The sequence below is a fragment of the Kogia breviceps genome, chromosome 18 (assembly GCF_026419965.1).
Source record: "Kogia breviceps isolate mKogBre1 chromosome 18, mKogBre1 haplotype 1, whole genome shotgun sequence".
NCBI classification, from domain to species: Eukaryota; Metazoa; Chordata; class Mammalia; order Artiodactyla; family Physeteridae; genus Kogia; species Kogia breviceps.
In genome coordinates, this window is record NC_081327.1 from 30,279,014 (window position 1) to 30,293,997 (window position 14,984).

General features: G+C 43.5%; 1 protein-coding gene across 1 annotated transcript in view; it reads right to left on the minus strand.

The window, feature by feature from the left end:
- Positions 1–640: 640 nt before the first annotated feature.
- Positions 641–14,984, minus strand: part of OGFOD1 (2-oxoglutarate and iron dependent oxygenase domain containing 1) — an 87,776-nt gene continuing 73,432 nt past the window's right edge. The window contains exons 5-13 of the mRNA XM_059045709.2: positions 7,890–8,006; positions 7,205–7,296; positions 6,887–7,015; positions 6,255–6,368; positions 4,257–4,336; positions 3,667–3,977; positions 2,429–2,551; positions 1,937–1,995; positions 641–1,029 (exon numbers count right to left, since the gene is read on the minus strand). Of these exons, the coding sequence (XP_058901692.1) occupies positions 868–1,029; positions 1,937–1,995; positions 2,429–2,551; positions 3,667–3,977; positions 4,257–4,336; positions 6,255–6,368; positions 6,887–7,015; positions 7,205–7,296; positions 7,890–8,006 (1,187 nt within the window). The 3' untranslated portion in view covers positions 641–867. The remainder of the gene's footprint in view (positions 1,030–1,936; positions 1,996–2,428; positions 2,552–3,666; positions 3,978–4,256; positions 4,337–6,254; positions 6,369–6,886; positions 7,016–7,204; positions 7,297–7,889; positions 8,007–14,984) is intronic.

Genomic DNA, 14,984 nt, shown 5'->3' on the forward strand with positions numbered 1-14,984 from the left:
GTGGAGGCACAACCCTAGGATGGAAGAGCAGTGGGCACCTGAAAACTACTGCACAGCTTCTTTACCGACCAGAAGTTTCTTGTGGCCACGTGGTTTTAGGCCAGGCTTTTCCCAAGGGAACAGACTACACATCGCCTAGTCTATACAGTCCACAGAGAGTCACAGTGGAACAAAGCCATAGGCAGTGGGAGGAAGTGCAATGGGCCCAGAATGAACAGGGTGTAAGGTTCTGTAATCTTCTAAACCAGTGAAATTGGGAAGGACAGAATCTGCACTCATAAATTTACGAGTCCATATTTTTTTTAAAAAGTCAATCACTGGAAACATGGATGAACTTTGAAGATTTTATGTGGAGTGAAATAAGCCAGTCACAAAAGGACAGACATTCTATTACTTGTCTATTATTTGTCTTATGAGGAATATGAGTTGTCAGATTCATAGAGACAGAAAGTAGAATGGTGGTTGCCAAAGGCTGGGGGGAGGGGAAGTACAGAGTTACTATTTAAGGGGGACAGAGGTACAGTAGGGAAAGACGGAAGAGTTCTGGAGATGGATGGTGGTGAAGGCTGCACAACAATGTGAATGTACGTAATATCACTGAACTGTACACTTAAAAAAGATACATTTTATGTCACGTATATTTTACCACATACTGTTTTTTAATCACTGAAGAAGCCAATATGGAAAATGAACTGAATGTTAAAGAAAAAGACAAAACCCCTTTTTATTTTACATCAAGAGATAAGTACCTACCTCCAAGCTCAAGGTCTAGATTGGTCACCTTGTAGCTCTCCTTCGCTAGATGCCTAACTCTTCCAGATGTCCCAGTACTGAGGAAGGGTCTCCTCTTTCCAGCTTTGCCCAACCTTATTCATAATAGACAAATGAAAAGTCCCAGAAACCTGTTCTGTTTGGGAAAGTTTTCTTTTGTTCTAGGCTTCGGTGGTTAATATGCTTGATGAATTTCAGAGTCTCTCTATCTCTGTAGACCAATGCCAAAGAATTGTTTTCTGGATTCACTGTTAGCAGCTGAAATAGGCAAATACAGTGATACATCAGAACACGGAGATTATCCTCACCTCTTTTCTTTTTTTCTTGCAGTATGCGGGCCTCTCACTGTTGTGGCCTCTCCCGTGGCGGAGCATAGGCTCTGGACGCACAGGCCCAGCGGCCATGGCTCATGGGCCCAGCCGCTCCGCGGCATGTGGGATCTTCCCGGGGCACGACCTCGTGTCCCCTGCAACGGCAGGTGGACTCTCAACCACTGCGCCACCAGGGAAGCCCCTCACCTCTTTTCTTAAACAAATGGTTCCATATCAAATACTCAGCCTCCGGCGATAGAGGATCCTTTAAAAGTATCCTTTACTAGGGCTTCCCTGGTGGCACAGTGGTTGAGAATCCGCCTGCCGATGCAGGGGACACGGGTTCGTGCCCCGGTCTGGGAAGATTCCACATGCCGTGGAGCGGCTGGGCCCGTGAGCCATGGCCGCTGAGCCTGCTTGTCCCGAGCCTGTGCTCCGCAATGGGAGAGGCCCACCTAGCACCAAAAAAAAAAAAAAAAGTATCCTTTACTAGGAGGAGCTATTGATCTTGCTGTCCAGACATTTTCCAATAGTCCCCATTCCAGTACATACCCAGAAAAGTTTTACCTCATGCATTTATTTCTTACTACATTGAAAGATTCATGGGAATGCACTACCTGACTCTTAATTTATTTGGAATTTCTTTTAGTTGGGTAGAATGCTTAGTGATTAACCTTTAGCCTCTTTATTCCATGCTGAGTACTTTCTACTAGAAATTAGAACCACTGCCAGACAGACCAATGTGGATTTATCAGCTAAAGACACTGGCAGAAGGTCATAAAAGTTGGGTCTCTGAAGAATGAAAGTGTCTTCAAATACTAAAAAAGGATGGTTTCCTATCAGAAGCAACTTACCTCTTCATCTTCTCCTTTGGCAATGTAGGAGGTAAAGCCACCATACTCTGGCTCCCAGCCTTATGAAGGGAAAACAAAGAGCATTCAGAAAGCTCTCACTGCAAGAGTTACATCATCTGTTTGAATCATTGATCTCATGCTGCTTAAAATGGGGATCTGGGAGTTCAGTAGAACCAACTCTGACTTATGAGCCTGAATTTATCATTCAAACAACACTGAATAAGAACTGAAAACTAACAACTAAATATAAAATACACCTAGAAGGACAATTAAATAAAAGTGCTGGGGGGTTCATTAGATGGAAATTATGATTTAGTTCATCTCCTATACCTTGGTCACAGATACAAATAGTTGGGAGATGACTGAAATTCATGACCCATAAGATCCCTTCCAGCAGAGCTCCTGTGATCTGAGATCCTGGCCAAGGCAAATTACTTGTGAACTGGTTCAGTTAGATAGAGAGGGTCACTCAGGAGAGACTGTCCCTCTTACCTTCACAGCCACAGTAGAGAAGTAAGTCCAGGGCAAATTCAGTCTTGCCGTTGTCATGGATTAAAGTGTAGTGACCAGTCTTCCAATGCCTCAGTTCCCCCTGGCATGTGGGAACACTTGATTCTAAGAAAAAAACAACAGAAGGCCGGAAAAAAATAACCTTGATACCACTGTAGATTGCAAAAAAATGGTAATTAGGAATAGTTATAGCACTAAAGAGAAACCATTTCCATAAACCTTCAGCTGACCTATTGGTCCATTATAGTATTAAATATATAAGCCTTATAATGAAAAAAAGTTGACTTTCTCTTTACCATGATTTTCAGATGGAGTATATATTTAGCTGCCAGAAATTTTCTTTTAAATAACATGATTATTAAATAAACTTTACTTTTTAGAGTAGTTTACAGAAAAATTAAATTTCCCAGAAAGTACAGTTCCTCTACTCCTGCCACATACAACCCCTGACCCTCCCCATCAGTTTCCTCTATTATTAACATCTTGCCTTAGTGTGATTTGTTACAACTGAGCAATAGTGATGCATTATTAACTGAAGTCCACAGTTTACATTAGGGTTTGCTCTTGGTGTTGTACATTCTACTAGTTTAATATCATGTGTCCATTCCATCTTGTTTGTAGATGATTAAACGTCCTCTGCTTTTAATAATTTATTTCTACCTATTTATCCAAATTCAAGCAAGTTTTTCTCAGGCTGATATTGGTTCTTAGCAGAAAGAACCACTCACCTTCCTCTTATGTTCTTGTGTTTTAGAGTAGGTTTAGGTAAAGCCAGTCCTCTCTCCACCATTTGTACTACTGTTAGCCTAATAAAATGTACTAGCTGTTCTTCCTACCCAGAATGCTGTTCTAGCAGATCCTTCTTGTCATTCAGATCTGAGCTTGGATGACAGTTCCTCAGGCAGGCTGGTCCAGATTGCCCATTCACCTAAGAGGCCACCCAGTCACTCCTCAGCACATAACCCTATTCAGATTTCCTGCAGAGCAACTATCTTCATTTGACGTTTTCTGTTGTTCGTGTATCTTTTAATCTCTGTCCTCTCCTACTATCAATAGACTATAAGCCCAGGGAGAGCAGAGACCTTGTCTGTCTGTCTTCTCCAGCTCCAGAAATAGGGCCTAGCATATAGTAGGTGCTTAAGAAATGTTTGTTGAATGAATAAATGACTGAATCGTGAATACCTAATAGTAAAAGAAGACAGAACGTAACAGCAACTTACCTTTCTTTGTAACGTTTTCCTCTGGCTCTGGGTCGGTCTGTTCGTTGCTCTGCTGACTGCTGTTGCTGATGGCCGCCCGCCTGCTCTCTGGCTCAGAACTGCGGCTAGGTCCTTCTTCAGTGTTATCAGCAGCAGAGGCTGCTGCTTCCTCTTTTTTGTCCTCAAGCTCACCTTCTTCTGAAGGGGCCAAGAAGTGAAGTTTCAGGCCTGTGAAGTTGGAGAGTAGCAAGAACATTGCCTCGGAGCGAAATAATGCCATGCAGTCCTTCAAGATGTCAGGAAGTTTGCTCTCCTCAGCCTTCTCGTAAAACCTGGAAAGCAGCGATGCCAAGGTGTTCATCAAAACCACAGATGTAATATTACTCATGGGATGAAAGCTGATCATTAGCTTTGTATCTCTCTCCCTAAACCTTGCATAGCTTACTAACGTCCAAGTTGTTACAATAATGAGGTTTTGTTAGGGCCTGCTACTGGATGTCCCTGGGAACAAAACATCATCAGGACAAATGCCCTATTATTGGAGGTGAGCCTTGCAGACAAACAGGCAGGTGTTGAATGCAGAAGCAAATGTCTTGGATGATGGGTTCTACCTTTTGTTAGGGGGACCTCGGCTGCTCCATTCCACATCTCCTTTCTCCAAAGCCTCACACACCTCTGCAAACTTCTCAGGCTGGAAAGTGAGCAAATAAAGCAGCAGTTAGCAGATATCCCTATGATCCCACACTGGTCTTGCAGGTACAACAGCTCTGAGGCATCATACTGGCTGATTCCTAAAAGGGCCAGGTGACTCTCATCCCTTTCACACAACCTCCCCCAGTCCTGATACGCTGAAGCCAGAGCAAAGACTGGATAAATCGTCAGCATGCTTTAGCCAAATCACTTTAGTGTCAATTTGGGCCATTTCCTTAAGTAGTTGTAGGTCTTACATCAAATTGCTAAACCTCTCAAATTCCTGCATTTATTATAATGAAAATGTCTATATAATAATAGAGATTCTTTAGGCCTCAGCTCATTCCCTTGATTTAATCAGCATTATAAACTTAGAAAGTCCAGTATAGTACAAGAAGCTGATTAATCTATTAAAATATTCTCCATAAGAGCCTTTATAAGTACTTGTTTAATGCAGTTTCCCAAGGAGTATTCTACAAACAGTAATCCTATCAGTTGTAAAACAGGAAAGAGGATCCCAAAGGATGGTTTAGGTGAGCTGAATTAAATAGGGTTAAACAAGTTTATTTACTATTAATACTTCTCAAATTCCTTAATATGCTATTGTCAGCTATATAATTCAGAGAGAGAGGCAGTAATGTAGTGTCTCTCAACCTTTTTTTCAAGGAGGCACCAACTCTTGGGACTGTGATTCCATGGGACCCAGGGTCAACTGGGAAAAAACACACTCAGCATACGTGATCTCATTTGACCCTCACAACAACTCTTCAAGACGGGCAGGGCAAGTATTATTCCAGTTTAACTGATGATGAAATAAAAGTGAGACCTTAGTAATTTGCTCAGGTCAGTAAAACCATAGAGCCAAGACGTGAATATAGAGTCTTCTAGGGCTTCCCTGGTGGCACAGTGGTTGGAAATCTGCCTGCCAATGCAGGGGACACGGGTTCAATCCCTGGTCCGGGAAGATCCCACATGCCACAGCTACTGAGCCTGTACTCTAGAGCCCACGAGCCACAACTACTGACCCCGTGGGCCTAGAGCCCGTGCTCCGCAACGAGAGAGGCCACCACAGTGAGAGGCCTGTGCACCGCAGGGAAGAGTGGCCCTCGCTCTCTGCAACTAGAGAAAAGCCCACGCACAGCAACGAAGACCCAACGCAGCCAAAAATAAAATTTGAAAAAAAATAAAAATGAAAATAAAGTCTTTTAACTTCTAACCTAGTTCTCTCTCCACTATAATGTGCTACCTCATCATTCTCAAACATTTGTTACTAATTTGTTAATCAGTAATCTTTCCATTATTTAAAAGTAACTGATAAGTACCACAGTCATCAAATGACTAGGATGGGAACTACACACCACTCATCCCCAATATAGAAGTGTGTGTGTGGGACTTCCCTGGTGGCACAGTGGTTAAGAATCCACCTGCCAATGCAGGGGACACGGGTTCGAGCCCTGGTCTGGGAAGCAACTAAGCCCGTGCACCACTACTACCGAGCCTGCACTCTACAGCCTGTGTGTCTAGAGCCCGTGCTCCGCAACAAGAGAAGCCACTGCAATGAGAAGCCCGCACACTGCAACGAAGTGTAGCCCCTGCTCACCGCAACTAGAGAAAGCCCACATGCAGCAGTGAAGACCCAGTGCAGCCAAAAATTAAAAAAAAAAAAAAAAAAAAAATGTGTGTGTGATTAAGATTCTAGAGAACTGGGGAATACCCAAGGGACTCGACGCACTAACGAACGACTGATACCAATGTTAGCTATTATCATCATTTCTATATTTGAAGAAGAGGACGTAATAAACATGCTAACCAGGAACAAAACAAAAAGCAACAAAAACTCTTAGTGATGCCTCTTCACCCACCCAGGAAGCAAGGCTGCATGCCAAATGTGGTATATCGGACAGAATTTGCTGACCTACCTTAAGGAACTCTTTTAGGAGAATTTCAGAGCTTTCTTCAAATTCTTCTTGAATTTGAACTTGGTACTCCATGTCGAGATAAGTAGGGTTGATCCAATCATACAAAATTTCATGCTACAAAGAAACAGCAAATGCAAAGGGTGAGTTAGTAATTCCTACTGCTTTTGTTCTGACGTCATTTTACACTAGTAAAATATATGCAAATCTTCACTTTATAATTTTCTCCTTGTTAAATAAAGTTCTGGAAAGCTCTGCCTTAGAAAGACACTATCAAAAGTGTATCTAGGGCTTCCCTGGTGGCGCAGTGGTTGAGAATCCGCCTGCTGATGCAGGGGACACAGGTTCGTGCCCCGGTCCGGGAAGATCCCACATGCCGCGGAGCGGCTGGGCCTGTGAGCCATGGCCGCTGAGCCTGTGCATCCGGAGCCTGTGCTCCGCAACGGGAGAGGCCACAACAGTGAGGCCCGCATACCACAAAAAAAAAAAAAAAAAAGTGTATCTAAGAAGGGTGGAAAGGCAAGCTCAAAGCCTAGTTCTGTTATCAGGATGAGCCACTTTTAAAACCAGAAAAGCAAATGATATGCCACAGCTTTTCTAAGACGAGAATCCCAGCAATAGGAATTTCTTCTTACATCTTGTGGGATGTGAGGGCTCCGAGGTACAAGAGGTTCAAAGTAGGTGGGAGGCCTGGTCAGTGAAGGACCATGAAACCAGCCGCTGATGGACAAACGCGACTTTTCTTCAGACAGGACTTCGGAAACCTGAAAGGACAAGACCAGCAGCACATCAATGCAAAGACCAGCGGGGAAGATTACCAGCCAAGGCTCACTAATTTCAGGACCCTTCACACTAGGTGTGAAAACAACCTGGCTGGACAGTCCAACCGGAGAACGGGTGACTGAAAAGCATGCTCTTTGGCCCACTATGTATTTGTGGCTCACAGTCTTTACCTGGTGAAAGGATACTGGAGACACTTCAAAGAAAACCAGTGTGTTCCACGAAGGGATAAGAGACTTGACAATCTGCTTCGGCTGAAAGTGCTCTGCGTGGGGAGAGAACACATCCGTCAATGTGCTTCATCACCATTAACCATTTCCAGGCCGCCTCGTTTCACCTTGACGGTTCGCCAATTTCTAAGGATAGCTAATTGTCCCCTCCAGGTCCCCATATGCCACTCCCTTCCATCTGTTTCTCTTATATAGTCCTGCTAGGTGATATCTGTTCTTACTCCACCATCCTCTATTACTGATGAAGGCTGGAAAAGGTTCTGAACGTTTTCTGGAGTCAAGCTCTGGCGTCAGTCATTTAAAAAAATAAAAAAGACCCTGACCTCCCATCAGAGGCACTGGTCCTGGCAGATTCATAGTCATGGGTGGCTGCACATGTTCTCTACCCTCCCATGGCCAGCATTCAGAAGCAGGGTCTGACTATTCCTCATCTTAACTCGGCTCTAACTTATCTCTGGAGTAATGATTATTTCAGGCACAACTCAGGAGAGGTGGCTGTCAGGGCTGGCAATTATTCCCCCTGCGGTTGCCACTATAATGAAAAGCTTCCATCTCCCGAGGAGCACAGACAGAGCGCATAAGGACCCAGAAGTGGCTGCTGGTGTTGAAAAGCACGCCTTTGTCTTACCGTCAACGTTGTACAGGTCCAGGGTACCCCCCAAGCTCCTGTCCCAGGGAGGAACCAGGTAAAGAATGAAGGCAATCCGGCGTCCTTCCAGCTCGTCGTCATGGCAGAGCAGGGCATCTGCAATAGTTCAGCGCACACCGTAATGTCCCTGTGCGGCAGTGAGCAGCGGACATCTGACTCTGAGCTATCAGTCCACCTGCTATTCCTCCATAACGTCAGCTCCTCCAGCTTTAAAATGACATTTCTCCTCTTTTATAATTACAGAAATAAAACTGTCAATATAGAAAACTCTAAAAACGCTGAAGAACACATATATAGACTGAGACAATCACTACTAAAATTTTTACATATATTCTTCCAGTATTTTTCAACATACATGTATTTGCTTTTTAAAAAATAGCATCCTACAGTGGTTGTTTTGTGGCCTTTTTTTCTTTTATTACATGGCAAATGTCTTTTCTGTCATCTCTTTTAATGGCTGCGTAGTTATTCTAGGACTCAGCAAGATAGGCAACCAGGCAAGGTGGGAGAGCGGAGGGGATGCTATAGGTGAAGTGAGATCATTCCACACGGAGGGATTGTTTTAATAAACAAACATATTGAAAGTAATGGAAGGCAGATTTCTCAAGATTGAAGAATGGAATTGCAAATATGGAAAAGGAGAAATCTACAATGAACCCTATGGTATGGAAATGAAACCAGAGGAATCAATGTGACTTGTCTAGAGCACAGGAAATATAAGATAATCCTGGAAAATCTTGTTTTGCTAGGAAGTAAGATATAATAAGAATGATGACTGAAAGTGAGTGAAACCCACATAGGGGCCTTCTCAGCAACAGACCTCTTGGTGTCCCCTGTTTATTGCTGATTGGAAAAAGAGGCTATGGAAATAAGCTGTGACCTCCTAGGCCCTCCATGTGAAGCAAAGAGCAGTCCCCAGCAGCTAATTGAGGAATAAAGAATGCAGAAATAAAGATAGGGCAGGCAGATGAGAGTAGCCATAACTTAATAAGTCAGTCACAAGGACTCCCAGTTCTGCTTCAATGGTAAAGGTAAGTCTGACACACATTCCTAAGCTGTTTTATAGATACCAGACCCCCCCCCCCACCACAAGATGAGAAAAGCTGACCACGAGCATGTAGCCCCCAGAACGGCTGGAACCTGAAGACTGAGGATGCTGACCCCTGTGACCTCACCATGCACCAATCAGAGAACTGTGCACAAGCTGATCACGCACCCTGTGACCCTCTCCCTCACCTTGCCTTTAAAAACCCTTCCCTAAAACCCATCGGGGAGCTTGGTCTTTTGGGCACAAGTGGCCCGTTCTCCTTGTCTGGAGCCCTGGAATAAACTGTACTTTCCCTCACCACAACATGGTTTCAGGAGATTGGCTTTGCTGTGCATTGTGAGCAACCCGAGTTTGTTTCAGTTAACATGAGGACATACTAAAAGGACACAGAAGTCAGCTTAAAGGGGCTCCTCTTGATCAAATCAGGGACAATATGTGCATCAACATAATGACAGTAACCATTACATAAATAGTAATCCTTAAATTCACACTGACATAAATAAACAAATGAGTAACTGGGGAGAGGGAAAGGTTTTCTTTACAGTAGAATGACAACTAATAAAGAAATGATTTTATTAGGAAAGAAATCACCATTTGGCAACCTGCATAGTAATAACTGTAGTAAGAAATATCAGTGGGAGACGGCTTAAAGATGGCGGAAGAGTAAGATGCGGAGATCTCCTTCCTCCTCACAGAGACATCAGAAATACATCTACACGTGGAACTTCTCTAGAACACCCACCGAACGCTGGCAGAAGACCTCAGACCTCCCCAAAGGCAAGAAACTCCCCACATACCTGGGTAGGGCAAAAGAAAAAAGAATACACAGAGACAAAGAATAGGGACGGGACCTACACCAGTGGGAGGGAGCTGTGAAGGAGGAAAGACTCCTACACACTAGAAGCCCCTTCGCGGGCAGAGACTGCGGGTGGCGGAGGGGGAAGCTCCGGAGCTGCAGCAGACAACTCAGCCAGAGGGCAAAGTGGAGAGATTCCCGCAGAGGATCGGTGCCGACCAGCATGCACCAGCCTGAGAGGCTTGTCTGCTCCCCTGCCGGAGCGGGCGGGGGCTGGAAGCTGAAGCTCAGGCTTCAGTCGGATCCCAGGGAAAGGTCTGGAGTTGGCAAAGTGAAAACAGCTTGAAGGTGTAGTGCGCCACGGCTGGCTGGGAGGGAGTCCGGTTGAAGTCTGGAGCTGCCGAAGAGGCAAGAGACCTTTTCTTCCCTCTTTGCTTCCTGGGCGCGAGGAGAGGGGATTAAGAGCACCGCATAAAGGAGCTCCAGAGACTGGCGCAAGCCGCGGCTGTCGGCACGGACAGTAGAGACGGGTGTGGGACGCTAAAGTTGCTGCTGCTGCCACCAAGAGGCCTGTGTGTGAGCACAGGTCACTCTCCACACCGGCCCTCCCGGGAGCCTGTGCAGCCCACCACTGTCGGGGTCCCGGGACAGCTTCCCCGGGAAAACGCGCGGTGTGCCTCGGGCCGGTACAGCGTCACGCCGGCCTCTGCCGCCGCGGACTCGCCCCACACCTGTGCCACTCCCTACCCCCAGCCTGAGTGAGCCGGAGCCCCCGAATCAACTGCTCCTTTAACCCCGTCCTGTCTGAGCAGAGGGCAGACGCCTCGGACGACCTACACGCAGAGGCGGGGCCAAGTCCAAAGCTGAACCCCAGGAGCTGTGCAAACAAAGAGGAGAGGGGGAGGTCTCTCCCCGCAGCCTCAGAAGTGGCGGATTAAAGCTTCACAATCAACTTGAAGTGCCCTGCATCTGGGGAAAACATGAATAGACAACGAATCATCCCAAGTTGAGGAGGTGGACTTTGGGAGCAAGATATACTATTATTTTCCCCTTTTTTTCTTTTTGTGAGTGTGTATGTGTGCTGCTGTGTGAGATTTTGTCTGTATAGCTTTGCTTTCACCATTTGTCCTAGGGTTAGACTGACCCGTTTTTCTTTTTTTTAATAGAAATTTTTCTTCTTAATAATTATTTTTTATTTTAATAACTATACTTTATACTACTTTATTTTGTCTTCTCCCTTTCTTTCTTCCTTTCTTCCCTCCTTCCCTTCCTTCCTTCCTTCCTCTCTTCCTTCCTCCCTTTCTTCCTCTCCACCTTCCTTCCTTCCTTTTTTTCCTTCCTTCATTTCTTCCTTCCTTCCCTCCCTCCCTCCCTCCTTCCTTCCTTCCTTTTCTTTCCTTTCTATTTTTTCTCCCTTTTATTTTGAGCTGTGTGGATTAAAGGCTCTTGGCGCCCCAGCCAGGCACCAGGGCTGTGTCTCTGAGGTGGGAGAACCAACCTCAAGACACTAGCCCACAAGAGACCTCCCAGCTCCACGCAATATCAAACGGCGAAAATCATCCAGAGATCTCCATCTCAACACCAAGACCCAGCTTCACTCAAGGACCAGCAACGAACAGTGCTGGACACCCCATCCCCAACAAAGAGCAAGACAGGTCGACAGCCCCATCCATTAGCAAAGAGGCTGCCTAAAATCATAATAAGGCTACCAATATCCCCAAACACACCACCAGACGTGGACCTGCCCACCAGAAAGACAAGATCCAGCCTCATCCACCAGAACACAGGCACTAGTCCCCCCAAGCAGGGAACCTGTTCAACCCACTGAACCAACCTTAGCCACTGGGGACAGCCACCAAAAACAACGGGAACTACGAACCTGCAGCCTGCAAAAAGGAGACTCCAAACACAGTATGATAAGCGAAATGAGAAGACAGAAAAACACACAGCAGATGAAGGAGCAAGATAAAAACACACCAGACCTAACAAATGAAGAGGAAATAGGCAGTCTACCTGAAAATGAATTCAGAATAATGATAGTAAAGATGATTCAAAATCTTGGAAATAGAATAGACAAATTGCAAGAAACAGTTAACAAGGACCTAGAAGAAATAAAGAGGAAGCAAGCAACGATGAGCAACACAATAAATGAAATGAAAAATACACTAAATGGGATCAATAGCAGAAAAACTGAGGCAGAAGGACAGATAAGTGACCTGTAAGATAAAATAGTGGAAATAACTACTGCAGAGCAGAAGAAAGAAAAAAGAATGAAAAGAACTGAGGACAGTCTCAGAGACCTCTGGGACAACATGAAATGCACCAACATTCAAATTATAGGGGTCCCAGAAGAAGAAGAGAAAAAGAAAAGGACTGAGAAAATATTTGAAGAGATAATAGTTGAAAACTTCCCTAATACAGGAAAGGAAATAGTCAACCAAGTCCAGGAAGCACAGAGAGTCCCATACAGTATAAACCCAAGGATAAACACACCAAGACACATAATAATCAAACCGTCAAAAACTAAATACAAAGAAAACATATTAAAAGCAGCAAGGGAAAAACAACAAATAACACACAAGGGAATCCCCATAAGGTTAACATCTGATCTTTCAGCAGAAACTCTACAAGCCAGAAGGGAGTGGCAGGACATATTTAAAGTGATGAAGGAGAAAAAACTACAACCAAGATTACTCTACCCAGCAAGGATCTCATTCAGATTTGATGGAGAAATTAAAACCTTTACAGACAAGCAAAAGCTGAGAGAGTTCAGCACCACCAAACCAGCTCTACAACAACTGCTAAAGGAACTTCTCTAAGCAAGAAACACAAAGGAAGGAAAAGACCTACAAGAACAATCCGAAACAATTAAGTAAATGGTAATAGGAACATACATATCGATAATTACCTTAAATGTAAATGGACTAAATGCTCCCACCAAAAGACACAGACTGGCTGAATGGATACAAAAACAAGACCCATATATATGCTGTCTACAAGAGACCCACTTCAAACCTAGGGACAGATACAGACTGAACGTAAGGGGATGGAAAAAGATATTCCATGCAAATGGAAATCAGAAGAAAGCTGAAGTAGCAATGCTCATATCAGAGAAAATAGACTTTAAAATAAAGACTATTACAAGAGACAAAGAAGGACACTACATAATGATCAAGGGATCGATCCATGAAGAAGAGATAACAATTGTAAATATTTATGCACCCAACATAGGAGCACCTCAATACATAAGGCAAATACTAGCAGCCTTAAAAGGGGAAATCGACAGTAACGCAATTATAGTAGGGGACTTTAACACCCCACTTTCACCAAAGGACAGATCATCCAAAATGAAAATAAACAAGGAAACACAAGCTTTAAGTGATACATTACACAAGGTGGACTTAATTGATATTTATAGGACATCCCATCCAAAAACAACAGAATACACATTTTTCTCAAGCGCTCATGGAACATTCTCCAGGATCGATCATGTATTGGGTCACAAATCTAGCCTTGGCAAATTTAAGAAAATTGAAATCGTATCAAGTATCTTTTCCGACCACAACGCTATCAGACTAGATATCAATCACAGGAAAAGGTCTGTAAAAAGTACAAACACATGGAGGCTAAACAATACACTACTTAATAACGAAGTGATCACTGAAGAAATCAAACAGGAAATCAAAAAATACTTAGAAACAAATGACAATGGAGACACGACGACCCAAAACCTATGGGATACAGCAAAAGCAGTTCTAAGAGGCAAGTTTATAGCAATACAATCACACCTTAAGAAACAGGAAACGTCTCGAATAAACAACCGAACTTTGCACTTAAAGCAATTAGAGAAAGAAGAACAAAGATACCCCACGTTTAGCAGAAGGAAAGAAATCATAAAGATCAGATCAGAAATAAATGAAAAAGAAGTGAAGGAAACAGTAGCAAAGATCAATAAAACTAAAAGCTGGTTCTTTGAGAAGATAAATAAAACTGATAGACCATTAGCCAGACTCATCAAGAGCAAAAGGGAGAAGATTCAAATCAACAGAATTAGAAATGAAAAAGGAGATGTAACAACTGACACTGCAGAAATACAAAAGATTATTAGACATTACCACAAGCCACTGTATGCCAATAAAATGGACAACCTGGAAGAAATGGACAAATTCTTAGAAATGCACAACCTGCCGAGACTGAACCAGGAAGAAATAGAAAATATGAACAGACCAATCACAAGCACTGAAATTGAAGCTGTGATTAAAAATCTTCCAGCAAACAAAAGCCCAGGACCAGATGGCTTCACAGGCGAATTCTATCAAACATTTAGAGAAGAGCTAACACCTTTCCTTCTCAAACTCTTCCAAAAGATAGCAGAGGGAGGAACACTCCCAAACTCATTCTATGAGGCCACCATCACCCCGATACCAAAACCAGACAAAGACGTCACAAAGAAAGAAAACTACAGGCCAATATCACTGATGAACATAGATGCAAAAATCCTCAACAAAATATTAGCAAACAGAATCCAACAGCACATTAAAAGGATCATACACCATGATCAAGTGGGGTTTATTCCAGGAATGCAAGGATTCTTCAATGTACGCAAATCAATCAACGTGATACACCATATCAACAAACTGAAGGAGAAAAACCATATGATCATCTCAATAGATGCAGAGAAAGCTTTTGACAAAATTCAACACTCATTTATGATAAAAACCCTGCAGAAAGTAGGCATACAGGGAACTTTCCTCAACATAATAAAGGCCATATATGACAAACCCACAGCTAGCATCGTTCTCAATGGTGAAAAACTGAAACCATTTCCACTAAGATCAGGAACAAGACAACGTTGCCCACTCTCACCACTCTTATTCAACATAGTTTTGGAAGTTCTAGCCACAGCGATCAGAGAAGAAAAAGAAATAAAAGGAATCCAAATAGGAAAAGAAGAAGTAAAGCTGTCACTCTTTGCAGATGACATGATACTATACATAGAGAATCCTAAGGATGCTACCAGAGAACTACTAGAGCTAATCAATGAATTTGGTAAAGTAGCAGGATACAAAATTAACGCACAGAAATCTCTGGCATTCTTAGACCCTAATGATGAAAAATCTGAGAATGAAATTAAGAAAACACTCCCATTTACCACTGCAACAAAAAGAAAAAAATATCTAGGAATAAACCTACCTAAGGAGACAAAAGACTTGTATGCAGAAAACTATAC